The following is a 27,158-nucleotide window of genomic DNA, read 5'->3' as shown; positions in this document are numbered from 1 at the left end:
ACAGACAGTTTTGGTGTCTTATGTTCTCATCACTTCACAGGAAAGATCACCAATTTCCCAAAAATGTGGCGTATTCCTTTAAGAGCTTTACGACTCTACAGCTCACACATTGCACACCTGAGGAAATCCATCTCTCCTTCTCCCCCTCCCTCCTTCCCACAATCCTCCACCCCTCCTTCCCTATCACAGCCCTAAGGAACTACATGGCATCCCTGAAAACATCTTTTTGTTCTCCTCCCTCGCTCTATCCCTCCCTTTACTTATCATCTTAGCAATGTCTTAAGTGCCTCAGGGTTCATTGAGGGTTACCCCCCCATCCCATCCCTTCTTTCTCTCCATCTATCCCTCTTCCACCTTCTACCAATCCCTTAATTCATTGTCTGAAAAGCCCAAACGACACACCCGAGAGTATCTTTAGCTTAATCTATCCCAACCCTCCCTCCATTCATCTATCCCTCCATCCATCCTTTCATCTAACCACCAAATCCCCCATCACTCCTTGCCTTAAGTGCCCTAAGAAGCCATATGAGATGTCTAAGGATATTTTCATACCCCCCTTCCATCCCCCCATCCCTCATCATACTAAGAGTGTCTTGATTAGAGTCTCATGATAATGTCTACCTTTCTCTCTCTCTCTCTCCTCCATCCAGCCATACTTCTACCTCCATCTCCGCCCTCAATCCCTCTCTCATTACCTCCCTCTCTCTCCTCCATCTTTGTATCACTCCAATTCTTCCTCTCCCTCTCCTGCCATCCAACTCCAGCTCCCCTATCTCCATATGATTGCATATAATGGCAGTAGACTGGGAAGGCAAATTGGTGCTATTCAATTCAGTTCAGCTTAGGCCAAACCGCTGATTGGTCACATTCAGCTGGGGCCAGGCTTTGATTGGCCTAATGGTCTGGAAGGTGAGATGTGGGGTGGGATACTCAACCTTAGCAGCCGCTGAAGTGAAACTGGACTTCTCTAATTTCATCTATTTCAATTTTTAAAACTCTGGAGTGTATAAAGTAGAGTTTAGAGAGGAAAGAAAAAGAGAGAGAGATTGTTGAGACGGAGAAGGAGTTTCCTACATATGAGAAACTTAATTTGGAGTTTAAAGTTGGAGTATACAAACTTAAACTCACTTGCGCTGTGACGTCTTTTTACTTGGATTTTCTGTTGATGAAGTTTGAGGTTTTGTAGGTGGCGCTCTTTTCTTTCTCCGTTCAGCCATGCTGGCTGTCGCTGCTTATGCTAACTACCCAGTTTTGTTCTATTTATTCCAAACTGCTTTGCTAAACCACTAGATTATTATAGTCTATGAGCAGTGTAAATTTAATTTCATATTTACGTTTTATTCAACAAAGTAGGTTAATTAAGAACAAATAGTTTGTTATTGCTTATTTCATCATCATCATCTTCTTCTTTTTCTCCTTCTTTGTTGTGTCTTCTTTTGTTTTTCTTTTTTCTCTTTTTCTTCTTCCAAATCGTATTTCCTCTTTGTTATCAATACCTTCTTCTTGGACTTTTTTCTTTTCCTTTTTCTTTTTATCCCCCTGTATTTCTGTCTCATAGTTCATTTACAGTATTGGGTTGTTAAAAAATCTTTCTGGAAATCTAGATTTCTAGAATTAAAGTTGGTGATTGCTGAGAAGGCATTGTTACAGAGGAGAAATAGAAAAAGACACTCCATTTTAAATACAATTTTAATTAATTTCACGTAGTAACTGCAATGTTGCATCCGTATTGTTAACTGAGACATTAAAGTCAGACTGTGAATAATGTTCAAATGTCCTTTAAAGTGGACAGCTGGCAGGGATGATGTGCTCTGTCATCTGGACTGCTGCCACCTGCCAATCAAACCTGTCATTCATCTGTGTGTGTGTGTGTGTGTGTGTGAGAGAGAGCGAGTGTGTGCCATTTCAGAAGGTGGCAACCATCCTGACATCATGAATATTCATGAGGTGATAAAACATGATTGGTCACACAGTCAGATGGGTGTCAGATAGTTAGAGCCCAGTTGCTGTGAATCTTCCCCAGACGTTGTTTGTGTGTGTGTGTGTGTGTGTGTGTGTCCATCCCTCCTACCAACCCTCTTGTCTTTTTCATCTGTTTCCTCCTCTTTTCCACCTGTTCCCTCTCTTCAAATTGTGAACGACCCCTCCTCTCTCTCTGAGCTGAATCTCTTTCTCAGTGTCTCTGTCTCAGATGGACAGCAGGATGTAAATAAATGGATAGACAGTAGCTGAAAAAAAATCTGACAACCCAGTAAGCATTCACACTTAACACACACACACACACACACACATATTTCTACCATAACATTACACTCAAACCTTATTAATATGGGTTGAGAGTATGGCCCTCTGGGCTGTCCTGTCATTTGTGTGTGTGTGTGTGTGTGTGTGTGTGTGTGTGTGTGTTAACTGTCTGTCCAAATGAAAAGATGGTAATCTATTAGGTGAGAATGGGAATGGACAAGGTCCACCAGAACCAGAGAGGGACAGGCGTTTGCCTTGGCGGTGCGTCATGTTTTTGTGTTTGTTCATGTGTGTTGAAGTGTGTGTGTGTGTGTGTGTGTGTGTGTGTGTGTGTGTGTGTGTGTGCGCGCGCGCGCGCGCGCTGTGCATTTTGAGTTTGGCCCAGTGTGAATTTATGAGAATCTATGATAATATATGCATGGTTGCTCGCCTGGTTGTATTCATGCACTGCTGTACTCACCTCCATCTGGCTGTTGCTCTGGTCTCTATGTGTGTGTGTGTGTGTGTGTGTGTGTGTGTGTGTGTGTGTTCATGTGTATGTGTCCACTGTGTCTTTGAATCTTAGCAGTCTAAAAGCAGGGTCAATTTTATGAGATTATCCTATACAACCTCTTGCAGAGTCAATTTCTCGACGAAAAGACGTTTTTACCATGAGAAAACATTACAATATGCAATGGAGTATGCATACTTACAAGAGAAATCATATGAAATGTGAAAAAAATAAAATAAAATACAGGAGGTAGGAGAGCAAAATAACTTTAGGCTACAATCAGAGAACCAGCCACCCTTTTCTTCCAGCCCTCAGTCCACTCCCTCTCTTCACCTCTCTTTTTGATAGCCATAATTACCCTCTCCCCCATTTCTGCCCCTTTTCTCCTCCCTCGCTCCCTCTCTCACTCTCTCCCCCATCTCTCCAATTGTCCATAATGCTGCACCTCTGTTAGACTAAAGTGCTCCATCGTGGGGACTATTAGCCCATCTCTGCGGTGGGGCCCATTAGGAATGACTAGCTCCATTGTGGGGTCTGTTATGTTTGAGCTCCATGCTAGGGCCTATTAGCCCAGGTCTGTATATATGCCTGTGTGTGTGTGTGTGTGTGTGTTTGAGCGTGTGTGTCTGTTTGAGCGTGTGTGTGTGTGGTGTCTAGATGAAAGGCTCTGCGGTAGAAAATGGACTTACTTTGTTGCTGCAATCACTGTCATTTACAGGACAGATTCTGATTGGTCAAATGTGCCATTACCTCTGAGTCATCTGGAAATAGGCAATGTGTCTATGTGTGTGTGTATAAGGGATTGGGAGGAGTGGGCTGGAGTGTGTGTGTGTGTGTGTGTGTGTGTGTGTGTGTGTGTTTGAGGGAACCTGTATGCGAGAGCATGTGTTCCTACGCAGCACTTTGCTTTTCTCTACAACGGTTGCTGGTATAGAAACTGGGTAATTTCTTCAGGAAGATTTTTTTGCTTTGTTTAAAATAGTCGGAGAAGTGAACAGGGTAACATTTGACTCCTCAATGTGTATGTGCAAACAAACAAATACAACACGTCATAACAAAATTTGAGAGTGGCTGGTGTTACGAGCAGATCCGTCCTGGGTGGGTGTATAGGTAGCTAGCTTGTACAGTGGCTTATGTGTGCAGTCTGTAGCGGGGCTGAGAGACCCTAGATGTTATTAGAGATCACTGAGTCATAGAGAGAAAGGCAGAGAGACATGCATATACACAGAAGAGAGGGAGTGAGCGAGAGAGAAGCGGAAAGACAACTATAGAGGCAAATCGAGACACACATAGAGACAGACAGTCAAACAGTATAGAAAGATGTTAAGATAGAAACATGTAAGAAACTGACGGATATGGAGATAAACATTTAGGGAGACAGGATGACAGATATGTAGAGACGCAGTCAGAAAGACGGGCAAACGTATAAAGAAGCAGAGAAACAGACGGTCACACAGAAAGAAACGCAGATAAACAAATGTAGCCTCCAGTAAATTATTCCCGACTTTTAATTACGCTAGTCTTTAGACCAGACATTCGCTGTCATTGTTTGATAATTAGAGAGCGCACACTTGGAAGGGGCGAAGGAGCCACCAGCCGCCAATCAAACACCCTGACAGGAAGTCATTGGGGTGTCATTGACTGATGTCACGCCTGCCAATCATCTGTGTGTGTGTGTGTGGGTGTGTGTGCATGTGTGTATGTGTGTGTGCTTCTGTACACTTTTATGTTTGCTTATGCATGGCTGAGTCTATGTGTCTGCCCATATATGTATGTATGTATGAGTGTGCGTGAGTGTATGTGTGTGTGTGTGTGTGTGTGTGCTCATTTTCATGGCACACCTGTCAATCATCCGTTCCCTCGGGGCTCCATCTGCCAATGATAGCCAAGGGAGGCGTGTCTAAGGAGTGGCAGAGGGAGGGAGCGAGAGAAAGGGAGAAGAATAGAGAGAATAGGTGAACTGGGAGACAGATGTTTGCGCTCGTTTTCTACTCGTTTGTCAGTGGGTTTCCTCCTTCTGGTCTTTTCAGAGGCAGAAGTGTGAATCGGCCCCCTGAACATTCTGCTCACTGTCCGCCATTTGCGAACTGTGTGTGTGTGTCTGTGTGTGTGTGTGTGTGTGTGTGTGTGTGTGTGTATGTTCTTGTACTTCTACCCTTTTTTTAGAACCAGTTTGAGATTTTAGACCTTTGGAGTGAGGACATTTTGCCAAGTGAGGTCATTTTGACCAGTCATCACTTCTTCAAAGGGCTAGTTTAGGGTCAGGATTTGTGTTTAAAGTTAAGATTAGAGTTAGGATTAAGTTTAGGGATTAGGGTAATGGTTAAGGCTTAGGCCTGTAGTAGTGAAGGTTAAGGTTAGGTTTACAGGTTAGGAAATGAATGTAGTCAATAGAAGGTCCTCACGAGGATAATACAAGGATTTTTTATTATTAAACCTTTATTTAGACCGGTAATCTCATTGAGACACGGGGTCTCATTCTCAAGAGAGACCTGGTATGGATATGTGTGTGTGTGTGTGTGCGTGTGCGTGCGTGCGTGCGTGCGTGCGTGCGTGCGTGCGTGCGTGCGTGCGTGCGTGCGTGCGTGCGTGCGTGCGTGCGTGCGTGCGTGCGTGCGCGTGTTTATGCTTTGAGCATTGTCTCCAACAGGGTGAGAATTAACGAGGGCACAGGACAAAATGCACTTGACAGTTTATAAATGCCAATAAAATAAAAAAAATGAGTTAACAGTAGCCTTTTTTGCATTTGATCCTGTTCAAATTGTATTCATTGAGCTATCAAATATTCACATGTGAATGTAACTACTGTCCCCAGCATGCAGCCAACAATAGAAGTAAATGCCAACCCCACACAAACCACTGCATCAACAAAAATAAAACCACCAATATCATAAAAAAACGTTACAGACACAGCAACTGAGAGGTGGAAGATGGACTGGTTGTGGACAGAGTGGGGAAAACAGCACCATCTTCTTCTGTAAGGTTTGCTGTGAGTTTCCAGCAGTGGGAACGGAGTGTGGGACATGAGGTATATTATGATTTAAAATAAAACAATAATCTTAATGGTACAGATTGAGTGTTTATTTGCCAGTATGCAAAGCAACTGTTTCATAGCTGAATGAAATTGACCCTGAAAAAGACCAAGCCACCCCTGAAAATCTGATCAAGGGGGTAAAAATTGCCTGCTGAAAAAAACCCAGTTAATTTGTTACCCTGCTCCCAGGTCAAAGGTTGTAATGGTTGTTTCTGTGTGTATGTGCATGTACGTTTGTGTGTGCTGTGTGACTGTTCATGTGTGTGTGGTGTACATATGTGTGTGGTTCTGTTCTTGTGTGTGTGCGTGTGTACAATGTGTAATTATCTGTATATGCTCATTTTTGTGTGCCTTTTTATGGTGTTTGTCTCTGTGTGTGTGTGTGTGTGTGTGTGTGTGTGTGTGTGTGTGTGTGTGTGTGTGAGTGTGTGTGTGTGTGTGTGTGTGTGCGTGTGTGTGTGTGTGTCATGTTTATCCTCATCATCTCTACCTTCCCCGTCCAGATGGAGGCTTTAAGAAACCTGAGTACATTTTTCTAATTAGATCGTCCCCACATGCAAATGAGTTACCATACACTTCCCATACAGATTGTGGTGTTAAGTCATGAATATTCATGAGTCACCATTCTGTTCCCACTAATGACAGTACAAGAGGTAATGTATTCATCCGAGCTGGCTGCTAATTGGTTGTTGTTACTCTGATATTTCTTGTGAAACGATGCTCAAGTGATAACCTTGTAGCTTTGTACATTTTTACAATTCGTCCAGGATGTTCAGCCTAGGTGTGTGAGCTTGAATAAATCCCCCCTCCCCCCTCACCACCCCCTCCCGACCCCCTCCCGAAGCTAGACGGAGGTGACCCCAGACTCTCTTGATGGCACCTATGGGAGAGCAACATTGGATTTTCAGCCAGATTTGCTGAAAGCCAGCCAGGTCACTGATAACGTCATAGATACTTAAAGCCATTCTGATCTGTCAAATCCATTACCAGCACCAGTCCTGGTTTCTAAAGCAGTGGTACGTCAGTGATATGTCATATCCATTAGAAACAGCATTCATGTTTGATCACAGCTGCCACTTTGCATGCCTGTACAGGGTTTAATTTATAAATTTCTATCAAATCAAATCCAATACTCCGGTGTCACACCTGCCTTTCCACTCTGCACTTATGAGTAGCTTCTATAGAAAAAAAAGGGTAGACGGGAGGAAATAATCAAAGGAAAAAAAAATAAAAAAAAATCTTGTAGTAGAAAAATAGAAAAAGGAAAACAAAAAATATAAGATTTGAAAGAACTAATGAAAAAATAAAGTGGTTGAGAGACAGAAATAACTAACAGAACAATGAAAGACGCAAGCAAAAAGAAGCAGCTAAAGTAGATACAAGTAGAGTCAGCTCTGTTCATATGATTTGGTGCTATGGAAACATTTTTTTTATATATAAATATATATATATATATATATATATATATATATATGCCTGCTGGTCGTCACAGAGGCGCTGGGAAAGGGAGACAGGTCGAAGGTGACTGCTGTGACATCATCAGATGAGCCACTTAACTTTCCCCTTTCTTTTAATTTACTTTCTCACACATATGACTACACACATACACACACACATGCAGGACTGGATGAGTAGATGACAACACACATGCATGCATTCACACACGCAAAGAAAACCCACTCCCCCGCATGCAAAAATGAACAAGTACACACACACGCACACACACACGCACACACACAAACTCTCAAATGAGCTCAGTATGGGCGCTAACTCCCTCTGTGCTCAGCCCGAAGGCAGTGGCAGGAGAAAGGACTTGTCTCTTTTTGTCTTTCTTTGATTCATTCTTTTTTTTTTTTTTTCACTTTTCCCACCTTTCCCTGGCATGCTGTGGCTTCTCAAGTGTGTAGCCTTCTCTTTCTATTTCTTCTCTCTCACACTCTGACACACACTTTCTCATTTTCCCTTTCTCTCCCCTTGTCTCCTCTGTCTCTTTTGTGTGTGTACTTTTGTGCCGTATGTGTATGTGTGTGTGTGTGTGTGTGTGTGTGTGTCCGTGCATGTGGCCTCCCAGGATAGCCCAGTAATGAGTATGGAGAGGGACTGGAGAGAGCGGGTAATTAAGCCGGTCTGTAGGTGTCCAGTACAACTATCTTTCTACCTCTCTCTTCCTTCCTCTAACTCTCCCTCGTTCTCCCATTCTTCTTCCATTCTCCTCTCTTCTAACCAAGCAACACGCAGCTAAATCTGCCATAATTACAGATGTTCCTTTGTTTGTTTTGATCAGTCCAGTTCATCTCCACTACGAAACTGACCGCATGTAGAAAACACCTAACACATAAAGTATAAATCACAAGGACATGTGGGACAGAAAGCAGCAGCTAATACCTGACACTAGCTGTATATCCATCCAGCTGTCAGACTAATGCGATTCAGGTGAGCTTCCGTCAGCTGGCCTGAAGCGAATAGATAGGCTTCCTCAACGCCAGAAATAAAAAAAAACATCCAGACACAAGAAAAATGGAAAGAATCTTTTAAGATTTGCTCAGCATTCGGCAAATTGTTATTGTTCTTTAGTGTCAGCCGATGTGTTGGCCATATCTCATGCTTTCATCCCAAAAACAAAAACAATACAATGTATGGTAATACACGTATTTTACAGACATTATAGGAGCTTCCAAAGCCTCTTTTGAACTGTTGTGCAATGAGATTAAACCAGTCGTGCCAAGCCTTTGTCATTGTTTATTCACAAATGTTTTTCGATTGGAATTTTTGGAATATTTATTTTATTGACAAACTTTTTTTCCCCCTTCAAGTGAACATAAATTGTTTTTGCAATATCGAAGATTTTTTTCTCCTTTATTTTTTCATATATTCCGTGTTACAATTTGAAGAAAAAAACAAGACAATCCTAATCCTACCTCCCTCCATCCATCCCTTTATCGAGTTTTGCCTTTTCCATTCAACTTTTCTAATTCAATACATCATAATTCTCCCACAAAAACCCAGTGAGTGCCTACGTTAATCTTATATCTTCCACTTTTTTTTCTCTGTCTCCATCTCTCTCCCTTGTCTTTCTGTCATCTGTTTTGTATGCATGTGTGTGTGTGCATGTGTGTGTGGGAGAGAGAGAGAGTGAGTGAGAGAGAGATTGATGGATGTGTGTGGAGAGTTAGACGAGTTTTCAAGGTGTCTCTAGTTACTCTCTCCTCTGTTTTTGTGAGATGTTTCATTAAAAAACATCATAAGTCAAAGTTTCCCTCCGGCAGACTCTCTTTCTCTCTCTCTCTGTTATGAAAAACTATATGAAATCCAGCTCTGTTCCAATCCTCGGCTTTTTCATCTTTTTTTTCTTCTCTTTTTTTCTATCGGAAAGGTTAGGGAGGAGAGGAGGAGCGGGGATGACATGGAGCGTAGATGAGAGGAGAGGAGATGAGGGGATCGGGGAGGTTAAGTGCAGTGAGAGAGGAGTTCGATGGCAAGGGGAAGGGGTGAGACGCAACACGAGGAGTGAGATGAAGGGGTGAAGGAGAGGTAAGCAACGGGCAGAAAGAGGGAGAGATGAGGGTAATGAGAGAAGGAAGGTGTTACTGAGGGAAAAAAGGAGGAAGAGGGAAAAAGGGGGAGAAGGGGAGGTGAAAGAAAGGTGAGCGAGAGGAAGAGAGAAAGAGTTGAAGGAAAGGGTAAGCTTCTAACACTGTCGGTAGTACTAATTAGAGCGAGGCTTGTCCCCTGCGAGGCAAACGCACGCGCACACACACAAACACACACACACACACACCAATAGCCCCCTAGGCCTTCACTGCCCATTGAGCCCCCCTGTATGGATGGAAAATAGGCTTCTTTACCCCCCCAGTCCACATTAAGCATTTCAAACACACACATATTCCCTGGATACACACACACACACACACGCCCATACTAAAAGTTGACACACAATCACACGCTAACTTACACTTACACACTTTTAAATGACCGTAAATGTTGTTTTAAATAATACACTAGCAGGCATAGTGATACTTCAGACACAGCAGCGGCAGCAGCAGCAGCAGCGGGTAGCGGTAGTGCAGACAGGATAATAGATTAATAAATTTACATGATAAATAAAATATAAAGCGTGTTTTAAGGTCAGGGTTCACATGTTGGAGGTATTAACTATTTAGCAGGCTTGACTGGCTCAATTAACCACATCCTGCTCATTTCATAGCCGTGGGGGTGTGTAAGGATTAATGGGAGAAAATGAGCCTCCCTGAGCAGCGGGCATTTTTGCTGTGCAGCTCATACCATGTTCTTACGGTGTGTCATGACACCAGCTCATGACACACTTGACCAATTAATATTTGGATCCAATTGTTATCATTTGTGTTAACCTACCGGATGGGAGGGGTTTGCCACATACCGCACTACAACCAGAAAGTTTAGACAACGACAGAAAAGTATTCAGAGAGGGAAAAGAGTAAACACTGGCACTCTGAATCGTCCTGTGTCATGTTTGTTAAATGTTGAATTAAATCTTGTCTTCAGAAAAAAACAGTCTGTTGACCAAACTGACCATGAGCATAAGGGTCATTATACACAACTTTTATGGCAGTGGAGATGGATAACATGGCTAAAAATGATCACCAATGGCATATTTGTCATTATGATAATGATAATGATAATGAATTTTATTTATAGAGCACCTTTCATACAAGGACAGTAGCTCAAAGTGCTTTACAGGATGGCAAAAGAAAACAGATAAAAGTGACATAGTATCCAGTCAATGTATTGAGAAAAAAAAAAAAAAAAAAAAAAAAGCTGCTTGTTCCTTGCGATATACTCTGTTATCCATACAGATTTTGTCTCATTTACCAATCCACATCCAGTCGAATGTATGTGTAATACTGGTTAATTAAATTGTCTCAATACGTTGTGTGTGTGTGTGTGTGTGTGTGTGTATCATTGCTCTACAGACAGAGGCAGTCAACTAGTCCTTTTCTCATTAGCAAATGTCAGTGTGTCTGCAAATTCTGAACCCATCATCATTCATTTACAGTCAATTTCATGATGTCCAGTCAGTTGAAAAGTGTGTGTGTGTGTGTGTGTGTGTGTGTGTGTGTGTGTGTGTGTGATTCATGGAGTTCCCCAGGTAATGACTTGTGCAGTGTCCAGTAGTGCTGAGTGCGCTCTTGATGCTGACCACACACACACAAACACAGTATTGACTGGTGCGGTTTGTGTATTGATATGCGGCCACTTAAACCGGGGCCTCGTTCACCGTCTTTTAATTTAGGCTGAGACTCATCCCATTATGGCGGCAGAACTGGAGCTGCTGCATGTTCTCATAATCTCATAAGATAAACATGGTTATGAAGTTATGGGGGAGAGGAAGATGCTGCGGGTTGTGTGGAAAAACGTGTCAAACACACTGTGAATTTGTATGTGTGTGTGAGACTGCTGATGTTTTAGACGACTTAGCTTGATCCACATAATAGGTTGTGTCCTTTTCATGAAGTTATGTGTGAGAGATACTTTCCAAGCAGGGATATCCACCCTAGATAATATATATATATATATATATATATATATATATATATATATTGTGTGTGTGTGTGTGTGTTGATGTGTGTTGTTGGTTGTATATAGCTGAGGGCGCAGTTGGCATTTCACCTGACATTGATACAGTGAGCTGAGCTGCTCTTCATTACTGGCTGACTGATTCGCCATACACACGGTGACACACACACACTAACACACACATACACACACAGCCTGTTGTGAAAGGAGAAAGGGAACATATACTGTATATATATGTGTGTGTGTGAGGGAGTGAGAGAGAGAGAGAAGCGGAGATGATTCATGCCAACGCACCATTGGTCTTGACACTCAGTCACAGGCTGTGTCAGAAGCTCTCGCACTGAATAACGCAGTGTGTGTGTTTGCGCTCATGTCAGCCTGCATGCGTGTCTTCACGCACGTGTGTGTGTGCATGTTTCATACATGCATTGTGTTGTGTGAACGGTGTTAATGTGGTGTTTGTGCTTCATCTGCTACACTGTCGATTACCAGTGAATGTTGCGTAATGCTGATTGCTGTTGCAGTCATTATGCGCAGTTAAATTTACAAATTCCTCTCGCTTTGTTTTTTCTGTCTCTTTATTTCTATCTCTCTCTCTGTCTGTTTCTCTCTGTCTTCCTCCAGGTTCGGGAAGAAAAAAGAGGAGAAGAAGGAGGCGAAGGCGGCTCTACAGCGACAGAAGTCTGACGTTCTGAGCGAGGAGGAGCTGGAGAGGATGAAGGAGGAGAGGGAGAGGTGGGGAGCTTTCTGGGAACAAGATGATGATTATTTCTTGGGCTCCAACGCAGAGATGGAACTTAAGTATTTGGGACACAATCCCAGCGAGACTGTTCTGCTGCCATCTTATCTGCTGCCGTACAAACTCCATCAGGCGCTGTGCATACTCTGAGCAGAGAGGGTGATTTTATACTAATCTGGATTGCTGGTGCATCGTTTTTTTCCCCCCCCCTTGATTGATTGAGGATGTTTTCATTTCTCAGCGGCTTGCGGATGATTGGTCATTCTCACTGAACACATTACTGAAACCAGTCTATTAAACATTTCTGTCATTCTTTTCTTTTATTGTTTACCGTTCTTTCCACTCTCTCCAGTCCCTCTATCCCCCTCTACTCCATGCCTGTCATTCCTGAGCTCTGTTCTCATGGTGTAAATCTGTGTGGTTTGATTAGCAACATTTCTCTGTGGTACGCCGAGTCATAACTCAACCACTCTTAACCCACCCAACCAGGCCACGTTTGCACATTCACACACATAGAACATACTGTATGCTTTTATTTTATTTATTTATTTAACCTTTATTTAACCAGGAAAGTCCCATTTGAGATTAAGAATCTCTTTTTCAAGGGAGACCTGGCCAAGACAGGCAGCAGCATAAATAAAAACACATAATTACAGACAGAAAACACAAAAGGAGACAAAATTAAAAAGAACTAACCAGGTAAATTACAAACACTGACATCTTAAGGAAACTGCCTCTAATTCTTTCATTTTGGATTTAAAAGCATGTAATGAGATTAATTCATTGAGTTTCAAGTCATTCTGCAACGTATTCCATGCCGAGGGTGCAGAATGCACAAATGCCCCTTTTCCAATTTCCGTACGGGCATTTGGGACAGAAAGCAGAAAGAAGTCCTGAGAACGCAAAGAGTATTGTCCGGCACTTTTCTGCGTGATTAAGACACATAGGTAGTATGGGAGCAGACCAAGAATTGCCTTGTATATAAAAGTGTACCAATGACAGAGCCTACGGGTGGCCAGAGCAGGCCATCCTACCCGAGAGTATAACTTCACAGTGGTGAGTCAGAGCTTTACAATTAGTAATGAACCTCAAGGAAGCATGGTAAGCTGTGTCAACCATATGAAGAGACTGAGCAGAGGTATGCATATATAAAAGATCACCATAGTCCAACACCGATAGCTTGATGCTAGCTTGATGTTCCTTATGTCTTCTTTCACACTTGCTTTGTAAACTCTGTATTTCCGTGTATTAAGGTCATGTTTGTGTCATAACTGTCTCTCCGCTGTGTCTTGTCAGGATCGAGGCGAAGCACACCGAGCTGCGGGAGCGCCAGTCCAGAGACCAGCGAGGCGGGGGCGGCGGGTCCTCGTACCCCGACGTCGAGGACGACGACGCGGACCCCAACTACGCCCGCATACACAACTTCAGGGACCGAGACGTGGGTCCGGTCCCGCAGCCGCCGTCTCAGTCACCTCCTTACAGCGCGGTTCACCACAGCCGCGCCCGCACACCCTCCCCCCAGCGCCCCCCTGCCTTGCCGGGCCACGGAAATCACGGTGGCGACCCCGGGGCGACACCTGACGGCGACGCCCTGGACGGGCTGTACGCCAAGGTCAACAAACCGAGGGCAGCCGGAGCCACTTCTCCTCCTGCGCCTGCAGCACCCAGTGACAGGTAAGACACCGTGATGTTCTCAGGGTATCATGGCCTTAAAACATCGGAAAAGGTCTCTAAATCTAAATTGAAGGCCTTAAAAAGCATTAAAATATCTTAAATACAGTTATTAGAGGTCTTGAGATGTTTATTTTCAACATTAGCTGTGTTCAATCTGTTTTTGACAGATTTTGGTTCTCTATTTTTTTGGTTAAATTGGTCTTAAATCTTGAATTTGGCTTTCTGAAACCTGCAGATTCCTTGGTTCTTTTCCATTCTATTCTGCTTTCTTCTACTCATCTCTCTCTCCCTCATCCCCATCCTCTTCCCACCCGCCCTTATCCCCCCCCTTAATTCCACCCTCCCCTTCTCATCCCCCTTTCCCTACTTCGTCCCACTCATCCCACTCTCCCTCCTCCCCACTCATTCAACCCTCTTACCTTCAATCCCTCCTTCCCTTTCCTTCCCTTCCTTCCGCCCTCCACCTCTCCCTCCCTCCCTCCCTTCATCCCTCGCTCCTTCCCTCTCCCTCTTCCTCCTCCTTCCCTCTCCCATCCCTCTCCATTTCCTGTACAGTGCGATATTATGTTGCTGACGTCCTCATATTTCTCTCTCTCTCCCGTCTAAATCAGGTTTCACCTTCCTTCTGCCCTCTATCTGCCAACAGGCAAGTGTGTGTGTGTGTGTGTGTGTGTGTGTGAGAGAGAGAGAGAGAGAGAGAGAGAGACAAAGAGGGAGACGGGGAGAGAGAGAGTTATTTTCTGTGCTTACTTCTGTTTTTGTTCGTGTGTATGTGCACATGTGTGCTTTTGTGCCTGCCCACATACGTATATGTGTGTGTGTGTGTGTGTGTGTATGTGTGTGTTTATATCCCAGCAGAAAAAAAACCAAAACAATCACCTCAGGGCTCAAGGTGTACCTCTCAGCTCCACAATCAAAGCAGAAGAGACTCTTCTTCCCTTGATAATGTCAGTCACAGGTCACTTATTTCTGAATATATCTACCCACACACACACACACACACACACACACACTCATATCCACATAATTTCTGTACCTGTCTTCATGCGAGGAGCCAAACCTTTTTGATAGTCAGCTTTAGGCTTCATGGAGATGTTTCCTGACACTGCCTTAGTTACTTGTTTCCTGCATGCATAATGCCATTTCATTATGGAAAGTCAAGACTTCTCTGACCTTGACTCCTGGGGTGGGATACCTTAATGTTATTATTGTTAAAATGCTGTATTAATTTTCCAAACACTTTATTTTTTAATGTATCAGCATGGTGCAGTTGCAAGTAAGGGGACTAATGGGACTCTATGACATGCAGTGCAGCTCAATAAGCGGATTCAAACCTACGACATTACATGCACACAGGCCGTGCCTCAGCCCAGCGTACCCCCAGGACGTCCTAATAATAATAATACTGTGTTCCTTTATTGATCCCCATTGGGAAATTCTCTTTTCACTCGCCCCCTCCAGGGAGGTCAGAGGTCACAGCTACAGAGCGGCACGCTTGAAGCTGGTGAGGATTCAGTGTCTTGTTCAAAGACAGCAGGGTGTGGATGCTTGCCAACACACAGGCTTGAAGTAGTGAGCATCATCTGGTTTTGGCCCAAAATGGGGAACATTTTTGCATCAGTAATCATGAATTTTGAGTTTTCTGCTTGCAAGGTTTCTACATTTTTACCACCCACACCCCAAAATATTTATACACCTTGGGAGCAGAATACAGTGTTTGGAGAGTGAAATGAGCAAAGTGAGAAATACAGTATCACATTGTTGATGGCTGTATTATTGATTTTCTTGGACTTTTATCCCTGTCATCTAGGCATTATCTAGGGATGTATCATGCAAATGCCTCTTTTTTGCTTACCAGTAAAAAAAAAAAAAAAAAAGCACATTGTCTTTAATCCTACATATTTATTTGACTAAATCCTTTTGGTGGCTTTGGATTAAAGCATGGTGAAGAATTACATTTTGGTTTTAGTCTGTCCAAGCCTGGGACACAAACACTTTTTCCTCTTTAGCCACAGCGCTGTGCTCTTCCAGAGCCAAACTAAGTTCAAACATTTGAGGGTGAGACACTACAGTCCTACCTGGATATACCTGGATGCTATTGATGCTATCCTGGATGCTACTGTGTCATAGTGTCATACAAATATTTTTATACAAATTAAGTTTGTTCTTTATTGAGCATCGTCTAAAGTAAATGTGTTATTGTTGTGAAAGTTAAACTTAAACAATTCATCTTCACACCTTACATTTTTCACACAACTCCCATAATCCTTGTCTCTTATGCAAATTAATTTTGATGACATCACATGATGGGAGAACATACTTCTGGGTTCTTCATCTATTAGTTTGCTTGGACTACTGCGATATAGTGATGTATATATCTCTATAAAGCTAAAATATATGTAATATGCTATGAGCTAGGTTTCAGTCACTAACATTAACTATCAAGCCAAGTAGCCTAATGTTGGCAGCAGCTGATCAACTAGGCAGCCAGAGAGCTGAGATCACATTCAAATAAACTGCAACACAGTGCTAATATGTTGCTATTTTGTTTAATTCATCCCATAGTTAATTCCTAAAGTCCTCCAATCTGCTGCTTTCCCTTAAATAATTAAAACAATGTTCTTTGTGTCTGTTGACACTCAACCAGTATCCCATTACAATTCTGCTTTTTTGTGAGATGGGCACCAGTCTCAAAAGAAATATATATTTCTCTGGCCTCTGCTGTCAGTAATTGTACTGCGTGTCTTGCATATCAATTATGTTTGAGCCCAACAATGCATCCCACCAATAGTCACCAAGAGTCAAATTCACACAAATGAAGGAAAATTGGTTGACTTCCATGCATTTTTGTTGTTCTCATGCATTTCCAGTGGCTTGGCTCTGTCACATAGTCATGAAACTCGACGCTTTGCGGCCATGTCAACTGCCAGAGTTAAAAATATTGTGGATATGAGGTCTCTGGAGGGAACAGATAATACTCCAGTTCCTTTAAACTATTAGCTGGAACCCAAAATGTCACAAACCCAAGGGTTCACCACATGACCGAAATTCAAATCTCTGACACTAGATTTAGCCACTTTTCTGACTGCAAATCTATTTCTCAAAAGCAACTTGGAACAAACGTAGCTACTCTCGGACCATGGAGAAAAATGTTAATGTTTTGACTCCCAAAAGCTTTTGGCAGCAAACTCTGTGTCTGCAGGTCTTGAAAAAGTCTTAAAATGTCTTGAATTCGGTAACCTATATTCAGAGAGAGATAGCGGTATTCATTCATCATCACTTCCTGAAACCTGATGATGCAGATGTGAGGAAGTTCAGTCATTGGCTGACAGTAATCGATGGTGCCAGAAAAAGTAGTTAGTGTGTCAGTGGAGTGTGTGTGTGCGTGTGTGTGTTTGTGTGTGTGTGTGTGTGTGTGTGTCAGGGGAGGCCAGAGCAGTGGTGTGCATGTGTGAGACGGAGATAAACAAATCGCTAAGGACTCCATTCCATCAGCACTTCAGCAAAGCAATGGAGCACACGGAGACACACACACACACACACACACACACACACACACAGTGAAATATGGAGAGGCATATTATCTAGATATATCCATTGGGATCTCAGCTCCTTGTGTTATAAATGGAAAAGACGTGATGCACTGACAAACACACTGACAATATAAAGCTCCAAAACACACACACACACACACACACACACACACACACAGATACGTAAAGATCCATGCACACACACACACTCAAAAGCACACACACATACTGTATAGTGGCATACACATTCACAGAGAGACGCAGAGGCACACACATTCTATCTTAACTCTTTCACGCACACAAACACACACGGCAAATAAAAAAAGCTCATAAATACAGACAGTGTCCTTTGAGATCTGCAGGGATCCGTATGATAAACGATGCGGCTTATAGCACAACAAAGAGCACATCATAAATCAGTGGGGGCTCATATCAGATGCTGTTGGATAGACTGAACTGAAAGGCTAGGTGAATCCCTCAAAAGCGGCGCTGTAATTCCGTAGCAGATTGGAGGACGTTGGAAAATTATGAAATAGAGGTGACGGGGATAAGAGCGCGTGACAAATCAATGACACCGCCTATCGTAAATTTGGTTAAACTGACAATAAACAAGGTGGGATATCCCCAAAACGCGCCGCTATAGTTCTTGTGTCAAAGGGATGAGAGTGGAAGAATTTAATGAAAATATGATGAAGAGAAAACTTTGTTACCAGACAACGTGAAGCTGTTAATGTAGTGGTTTTCAGTGTTTTTAATGAAAAGATTAAAATAGGTCCGCCAGATCATTTGGATAATTCCATCTTTATGTGAGCTATACTGAGTACGTTGTATTGTAATAACCTTCTAAAGTCTATGCGTTGAAAAGGGTTAGATAAAATATATGGGGCTTAGCAAGTTAAATCACTTTAAAGCAGGGTAAATTGTATTTTCCAGCACACCCAGCACGCGTCTCTGTGCCTGGGTGCATGCATGCGTTCTTCAGCATCCGTTTTTTTGCGAGTGTGATGAGATTTATCTTTATCAGCGGTTAGCTTTAAAGAGCTCTATTAAGGAAGGCCGGTTATTTAACCAGACAGCCCATTAATACTTCACACTGTCTGCCTCCCAACTAGCCAACCACCTTTAATTCTAAAGGGCACAAGCGGCTCCATTCCTTACGCATGGCAGAGTTTAATGCAGACTCATTTAATAAACCCATAACACACACACATGCGCGCGCACACACACACACACACACTTTGGAAAGATTACACACACTTGAATGCATGGATATGCTCTGGAACCGAAGCACAGACTCCCTATATCTCTCTCTCACACACACTCACACAATAAACACAAGCCAGTATTTAATTAGCAGTCTCTCTTAATAATCTATCACTCTTTTTCTACCTCTCTCTCTCTCTCTCTATCCACAAAGAAAAATAAGTATTTCCTATATCGCCATCCTTAACCTCTTTCTCCTCCTCCTCCTCCTCCTCCTGCAGCCCCTCCACCTCTCTTTCATCTGAGTCGAGGGCCTGAGTGGCTTAGGCCAGGAAGGATGGAGAGAGCGAGGGAGGAAGGGTGGGAGGGAGGAAAGGAGGACACAAAGAGGCGAGGGAACTCTCAAGAAGATCCTCGAGTTGAGAGCAGGACTCCTTGCCCACCTTCTGCGCACACACAGACAGAAACACTCTCTCTCTCTCTCTCTCTCTCTCTCTCTCTCTCATACACATGCACACATGCACCACTTTTCTTCCTCTATCTCGCATACACACACACGCAAACAAACCCACACACACACACACACACAGGTTCACGCACTTGAACTGAGGTAGTTAGGATGTCGAACATACACACACATAAAGGGTCCATTTTCTGAAGTGGCCACCCAAGCCTTGGATGAGTGCTGCCTTCAGTTTTCTTGAGTGGGTGCCCCCTCCTACCCTTCCACCCCCCTCCCTCCCAAGCACCACCACCACCACCTAACCCCTCCGTGTGCCCCTCGCTAGGTTACCATAACAACCACGACCTCTGGCACTCCACCAATTAGAAAACAATCAGCCTGGAGAGAGCAGAGAGGGAGTGAGTATGAGTGAGAGTGGTCCTGTAGTGAGTAAGTGAAGGAGAAAGAGAGAGCAAATCGTACTGAGAGAGAAGGAGGGGAATAGAAAGAAAGAAGGAGAGAGATTAGGAGTGATTCTGCTTCACAATGTGACAAGGAGAAAGCATAGCTCCTTCTCATCTTAGCATGGACTGTTCCTGCTATTCAACAGAGCAGCTCCATCTTGGTGATCTCAGGGACTGAAAAGAAGTGTTCCTGTTTTGTTCCAGGGACAAGCTTTCAGCAGTTATGGGACCGCTACAAGATGACTAAGACTTGCATTTAAATTAATAGTAGAACATTTTCCATTTTTTTTTAATCAAGTGCTAACCCGGGGTTACTTTGACATTCCAGCGACTACCACCATTGTTCCCCAAGCCATAGTCTTCAAACATCAATATCTCACAGTCAAAATAATTGTGGTACCATGGTATAAATACCAGAAACAAATGAGACCATGGAAGTTTGGTAGCCTCTATCTCACACCAGTGGTATTGTTAGTGCTAGTGTTGTAAAATTGAGTTGAATTAGCCTCTGCTGGGTTGATTAAAACTCTGTTGCTTCCTGTCGCAAAGAGGATGCTACTACTTGACCCACCTGACCTGACCTTGACCCGTTTGTTTTCTCTTTTACTTTACTGAAGAGGATAAACATGTTGTACGTGATTTTTTTCCCTCAGCCTTTCATTCGTTCCACCATTTGCCATTGCGAGAAACTCTGAAACTTTTAGGTCTGTTTGTGCTGGAAGAACAGCGCCCCCTTCCTTTTTTACGAAATCTGACCCGATGGCACACAATGTAAAATGCCATGTAGGGCCCGGTAGAGGCTGCCAGTTTTATCAGCAATGGTCCCGTTTTTTTTTTTTACAATAATTATATTTATGGATGTTATAATACTTCACGCAGCACCTTTAAGAAATACTAACATATGCCTCTAGACATATTTCAGCTTTTATCTATTAAAAGTGCTCAACTCACCTCCTGTATGATAAATACAGATACACAAACAGACACACCCAACATGTAATTTTCTTTCTACTCTGCTGGCCTCCTGTTATCATTCCTCCCTTCCGGTGGGTCTGTCCTCTCAATAGAAAAGGGAGGGAGAGCAAGAGTGGCAGACGGAAAGATAGACAGACAAAAGTAAGTCAAGAGACAAATGGTGAAAGAGGGAGAAACCGAGACAGACACAGAGAGAGAGAGAGAGAGAGAGAGAGAGAGAGAGAGAGAGAGAAGAGCTTTTAGCGTTGCTTGGCTGGTCACTGGAGAGGCTTCCTTTCCTCCCTGCTAATTAATCAGACATTCTCTCAGCTCAATGAGTGCCGCACACCCACCCACCCACACACACACACACACACACTTTATCTGCCACACACCAACACACACAGGCTAACGCGTATGCATGATCACACTCTCTGTCACACACATGCATGTGCACTCTTATTCACACACTCACACATACTGACGCTCTCTTTCTCTTACACACATATACTCACTCTCTCTCTCATATACACACACACACTGTGGAGGGAGCTTTTAGTGGGTGCCAGGTTGGTCTGTGTAAGTGCTGTGTTCCACATCAGTCTCTTCTAGTAGGTAATTAGTCTGGGGGGGTGGAGGCTGAGAGGGAGGGAGGCGGGAACGGGTGGATGAGGGTGGGTTGGTGTGTGGGCGTGCAGGTGGGTGTGTGTAGTATTTGTGTCAGTGGGTGGATGGGTGGGCAAATTTGTGTATAGGTGGGGTGTGTCTGTGTGAGTGAGTGAGACAGAGACGGGAAGAAGGTGGGCAGGAGATGCATGCAATTAGCTTGTGATACAAACTAGCTTAGTGCTAGTCACATGCTTTGCCAGTAATGAGCATCTTGGCAATAATAAAATCAGACCATCAATAATAGTTCACTGCTTCAATTTAACTAAGGTTACTGCTAACATACAAATGTTAAAATGTTGTAAAATGTCTCTTTATCGGGAAACCAGGGAACTAGAAATTTATATTTTGCTAGCTAGCAAAACACTTCCACAAGCACTTTGAATTGTAGATAGATGTAAAATGGAGGAAGCAATCTTCCAATGCAACTGCACTGAAAACAGAAACTTGCAGGCCAAACTTGCATCATCTAGCTTATAAAGGTTAAAGGTCAAAGGCATTTCAGACATGCATGGTTCTGCACAGGGGTTAAAGTGGGATTTGGCAGGTGGGGGAACCCTGTTTCGGGGTGGGGGGGCAAGATGCATAATTGGTGGGGGGGTCAGAAAAAAATAGTAATTTAAAACAAATTTCCTGCATTTCTACACCGCCTAACCTCTTGGATTAAGTCAAGAAACAGCAACCCTGTATAATGTTAAAGGGTAACTTAAGTATTCTTCAACCTGGACCCTATTTTCCCATCTTTTTGTGTCTAAGTCGCTAAAGGGGACAACAATTTTTGAAATCGGTCCAGTATTGAGCGAGATCGCATCGCCGGCAGCCGCGAAACGAGCTGCAATCTAATCCGGTCTCAACTCTCGCGAGACTTGAGCGAGACTTGGTTACACACAGACCGGATCAAGCGAAAGGTAAAGAAAAACGTTTCATTTCTCTGTAGGGTCCTTTCCATAATGTTGTCAGACACTTATAATAACAATCTGAGCCTGTCAGTGGCAAAAACAAGCACTTTTAGTGGACGTACATCGACGGTGCGATTTACCCCGTCGGATTACATTGCAGCTCGTTTCGCGGCAGCCGGCTGAAGTGATCTCGCTCAATACTGGACCAATTTCAAAAATTGTTGTCCCCTTTAGTCACTTGGACACAAAAAGATGGGAAAATAGGGTCCAGGTTGAAAAATACCGAAGTTACCCTTTAACCAAAAATGTAAAATTATGTTATATTACTAGATTTCAGCATTGAGGTGCTTACATTCATGATTTTGCATAGGCATACATACTAACCTAAACACCTATTATTGGGAATCGCGAGAAAGTTTCAGAGCGACAGAGACACAGAGCGTCCCGTAACCATAGTAACTCACTGTCACTCCTGCCTGCGTGCGCACGGCGCGAGAGGAGATGGAGAGACGCAGAAGAGCCGATGACTGAGATTACTCTGAGCACCATGCATGGGAATAAATTACAATATAATAGATTTGTGTATATTTCTCGCTATTCAGATGGTCTGAATAACTCGCTGCTGCACGGTGCTGCTCTGTCTCGCCTGTCCGTGCGCTGTCAGTTTCCTCTTTTCACGCCGCGACTTTATCAGTTATGAATTTGTTTTTCACTGCGTGAGAAAATGGACTTGTGGCGTGAGAGCGTGTGAAAAATGTCAATTGCGTGAGCCTCACGGTCAATGCGTGAGAGTTGGCAGCCCTGTGAACTCGCTTGACATTATTATGTATGAAACTGCCAATCAGATTTATTTAGGCTACTTATTAATCGAAGGTGAAGGAACGCCGTTCCGGATCGTTCCGGATCGTTCCGGCCCACTTTAACCCCTGGTTCTGCAAGGACCTAATGAAAATCCTACAGTGTTTAGTGACATCAGCGCATGCAGATTTTTCACCTTCTGACAAGCATAAAAAAGTGGCAATATGAGAAAAATAATGTGAGAAAAAATGTTTGAAAATTTGAAAGCAAAGCTGAGAGGGAGAAGGGGAAGTGGAGCTGAAGGGCCGTGAAGGATGTGGAGGAGAGGAGGTTTGTGGGATGAAACAAGGGGTGAAGGTGAAGGGGAGCGAGGAATAAAGAGGGAGGAAGGGAAGTTAGAGAAAGAAAGCGGGAGAATGGGAGAAACAGGAGAGAGGAATGTGAGGAGAGAGGGTCGGAGTGAGTGTTTGGAGCTAAAGGAACAAGTGAGGGAGAGGAAGTGGTAAAGAAAAGAGGAGATTAATTGTAAAAGGGAGAAGAGAGGGATAAGGAGTGGAGAAAGCGAGGGGTGGAGGTTAGGGAAAGAGGGGACAGCATAGAGAAATGAGGGAGAGAAAGGAAAAAGGAGAAGAGGGGAGAGATGTGGAGGAGATGAGAGAGAGTCAGTGGATGTTTAGACAAAACACCCAAATGGGGAGAAGAGGATGGTGGGTCTGTGAATTTTGGGGACTAAAAGGAGATGCAAGTGGGCACAAATAATGAAGGGAAGGAGAAAAAAAATGGATCATTGAAGGAAGAGGAAAGGAGAAGAGACGGGGTAGCGAGGGATTCAGGAGGAGGATGAAAGGGTAAGTGGATGTTGTGGGATGGAACAACAGATGGGATAGGGGGAGAGGCAAGCGGAGGAGGTGGAGAGAAAGGAGGAGGGAGTCGGTGGATGTTTGGGGCTAAAAGGGCAAATTAGACCGGGAAAAAGAGACGGGGAAGTCGGGGTAGAAAAATTAAGGGGATAAATGGGAGATGCGGGGAGAGGAGGAGAGAGGATGAGAAGAAGAATAAAAGAGAAGAATGAGGAGAGGAGGGGGGGGAGCGAGCGACGAGGAGCAGACGAGAAAGGGCCAGAGTGTGTGTTTTCCGGACTCAAAGTGTGTGATTCAGCCTGGCTAATAAGCAACAGCGCTCAAGTGGCACTCGTCTTCTCCATCCCTTCCTCCCGCTCGCTCTCTCCCCTTCAATAGACCCTTTCTGGTCTCCCTCTCTCCCCCTGTTGCTCTCTCTTCCTTTTCATTTATCATTTCCGCCTCTCGTATTTGCACAAGAAGTTCTCGTCGAAAAATAAATTCCACCCAAAGGACATCCGCTGGTGATGGAGCGCGAACACAGCGGAGGGACACCCAGGCACACACACACACACACACACTCGCTGTCTTAAAAGACTCGCGCACAAAGATGTACACACTTACACTTTCCAGACACTCAGAGACGCGCAATACTCAACAAGCTTTTATTTCATGCCTCTTTTCATTGTGGCATCTTGTAGCTAAGCAACAAGTATGAGCAATCTGTTCTTTGTGTTTTTTGTGTGTATTTTTTGTGTGTATTTATATAGGATTCTGCAGCGGCTTTTATTCAGCGCTTCATGCAGTACATCACTTGTTTCTGTGCACGTGCGGCTGTCTGTCCGTTCTTTCCCCATGTAAGTGCTAGCGGATGTCTTTTGTGTGGTAACTATTTTCATTGAAATATGAGAAAGTATGCATGTGTGCTTGTATTTATTTGTGTGTGTGTGTGTGTGTGTGAGAGGGAGAGAGACCATTTACAGTGGGGAATTTTATCTTTTGACAGCAAATCCTAGAAGGTCTAGGGCCCACTTTTGAGCCACTTTTTCAAAAATCAAGTTTCTTGCAACCCAAAAATTGATTTCTAATATTAGCAGAGGCTTATTCAACAAATTGCACCATGTTTTTAGGCATCTCACCTTCCATTATACAGTATTTTGTTCAGCCTTCCAGATGTTGAGGGGCTGGTGGGGGACTGCTCTTCATATCCACTACCTTTGGATGCCATTTTCTCCAAAATAATTTGTGAGAACATTTATATTATTCTGCCCTGCACCTTTGGTTCCCAACCCAGTCTTTGAGAAACATTGAGAAACATGGTTGGGATTCCTTATGCTTGAATAACAAGCAGCTCAGTAGCAAGTAGTAGTCATTGCCTCTGTTCTAATACTTAAAGATTTTCCCAACAATTCATTTTGGGAGTGCACCAACAGTGCAGCAAGCATGTTAAAACGTTTGACTTGGCTATATCTTTAATGTCTGTAATTATAGTTGAGTAAGTACATGTGATAGACCAGTGATTAGTTTTCAACTCCCGGTTAATTTCAGCTGTCAGATGAATCGCTCGAAGAGACGAGCTTTTCACTGCGCGCTCATTCAACCGGGAGCGCAAATGAAGCTTTGAGAAAAAAAAAAAAAAAAAAGAGAAATATGACAGAGAGGGTGGGAGAGATGAGGTCATGCAGAGAGAGAGAGATAGCGAGAGATTTGAGAGAGTCGGAGTGATCAAGACGAGACAGATTGACAATCAAGCTGGAATCAATGTGTAAAATTTGCCCGCTGGAGAGAGAACATGAGAGATAAAGTGTGAAAGGTAGGATGGTTTACGAGAGAGAGAAAAGGAAGCGAGACAGATCGTTTGGGGTATTAACAGGTCTTGTTGTGCAATAAGAAAAAAACCTTGCTTACAGCTTACTTATGGACTGATAAACACAGAGATACAGAGAGAGAGAGATACAGAGAGAGAGAGAGAGAGAGAGAGACCATCCACAGCTATTGCAGTTGGCAGAGGCATTAGGGAAATAGGCATGTCGCCACGGGCATGGCTGTGAGAGTCAGAGGGCACATTGAGCCTAGACAGCCTGCCTAAATGATTTTATGCCAGCCAGTTTACCACCTGTAGCACACACACACACACACACACACACACGCACACACACACACACACACACACAGAGAGAAGGCTTGTCTAAATAATGTTACGCCAGGCAATTTTCCACCTGTAGCACACACACACATGCAAACACAACTCTCTCTCACTCACACACACACACACACTCTGACTGATTGTCAAAACGATGGCATGCCAACCAGTTCCCCCGCTGTGGCGCTCTCTCTCTTGCACACACACACACACACACACACACATTTAGACAGCTAGTCTGAATGGTGTCATGGCAGTCGATAGAGCGCTAATTACTCCCCTTGCTTAAACGGCGCAGCTTAACCGGCGGTGTCATTTCCTGTCAGCGGCATTTTAAAAACACGTGTCACTTCCTGTTAGCCTGGAGAGGAGAGGAGAAGCAACCTGACACGCAAACAGTGTCGCCGACTCGTTCTCTCTCTCGCCCCCTCTCTCTTTCCTCTCCCTCCGTCTCTTTCTCTCTCTCTGCCCTTGCCCCTTTCTTTCTTCCCTCTGCCCCACCTGCCAGCGCTGGTGATCTTTTGTTGTCAAACTTCATTAGTGGAGACGTCAACTAATTAGAGTGAAGCACAGGCTAGGGAGATTAGGAGGAGAAACACGATAAAGGGGGGAAAGGGGGGAGGGCAGAGGAGATGGAGATGAGCAGATGATAAAGAGAATAAGAGGGAGGGGAGGGAGAGATAGATGGGGTGGGATGGAGTTAGGGATGGAAATGACAGTAAGAGATTATTACCTGGGTAACATGGAGATTATAGAAAGAGGCGAGAGAGCGAGGGAAGGAAGGAGGGAGAGAGAGAGAGGGATGAACGTGACCGACATTAAGAAATTAGGAAAAAATTATCAAAAATGGACTTTGCGATAGGCCAATAGAAGTGTGATTAATTACGGCGCTACAAGAGTTAAGGGAGAAAACATGGACAAAAAATGTTATACAATACAGAAAAGTATAAAGAAATGAATACATTAAGGAAAAAATGATAGTAAAGACAAAAGATGGACAGAAGAGGACAAACATTACAAAGAAAGAATACTCCTATCCATGGTAAACACATGATGGACAGTAACTCTTATATTGATTACATTGATTCTGAAGCTTTGTTCTTTTTTTACATGTAGGTAATGCAGGTGTGTGTGTGTGTGTGTGTGTGTGGAAGTGTGTGTGGGGGTGTTTCTGTAAGTGAGAGGGAGCGGCAGAGTGAAACAGAGATACAAGATACAGAGACAGACGGAGATAATGCATTGACTAGTGACGGTTGTTGCGGTCTGGTTGAGCCTTGTACGACACAGCTGATAACGATCCTCTACTCCACAACTAGACACCGGGGAGAACACACACACACACACACAGACGGACACACACTCTCACACACTCTCACACACAGACGCACGCGTGGACAGAAAAAGACTAGTCCCTCTTGTCATGATCAGTCAATAAACTACATTTCTCTGTTGCTCTCCCTCACAGATATTGACTGTGGTTTGT

The 27,158-nt window shown here is 43.7% G+C and overlaps 1 protein-coding gene across 1 annotated transcript in view; it reads left to right on the top strand.

Annotated features, from left to right (window-relative positions):
- LOC139912160 (partitioning defective 3 homolog B-like) overlaps window positions 1-27,158 on the top strand; it is a 234,727-nt gene that overhangs the window by 142,289 nt on the left and 65,280 nt on the right. Inside the window, exons 20-21 of the mRNA XM_078286087.1 lie at window positions 11,946-12,056; window positions 13,357-13,734. Of these exons, the coding sequence (XP_078142213.1) occupies window positions 11,946-12,056; window positions 13,357-13,734 (489 nt within the window). The remainder of the gene's footprint in view (window positions 1-11,945; window positions 12,057-13,356; window positions 13,735-27,158) is intronic.

This window comes from Centroberyx gerrardi, chromosome 10 (genome assembly GCF_048128805.1).
Source record: "Centroberyx gerrardi isolate f3 chromosome 10, fCenGer3.hap1.cur.20231027, whole genome shotgun sequence".
Lineage (NCBI taxonomy): Eukaryota > Metazoa > Chordata > Actinopteri > Beryciformes > Berycidae > Centroberyx > Centroberyx gerrardi.
The sequence above is the reverse complement of the archived record's forward strand: the minus strand, read 5'-3'. Positions and strand labels throughout refer to the sequence as shown.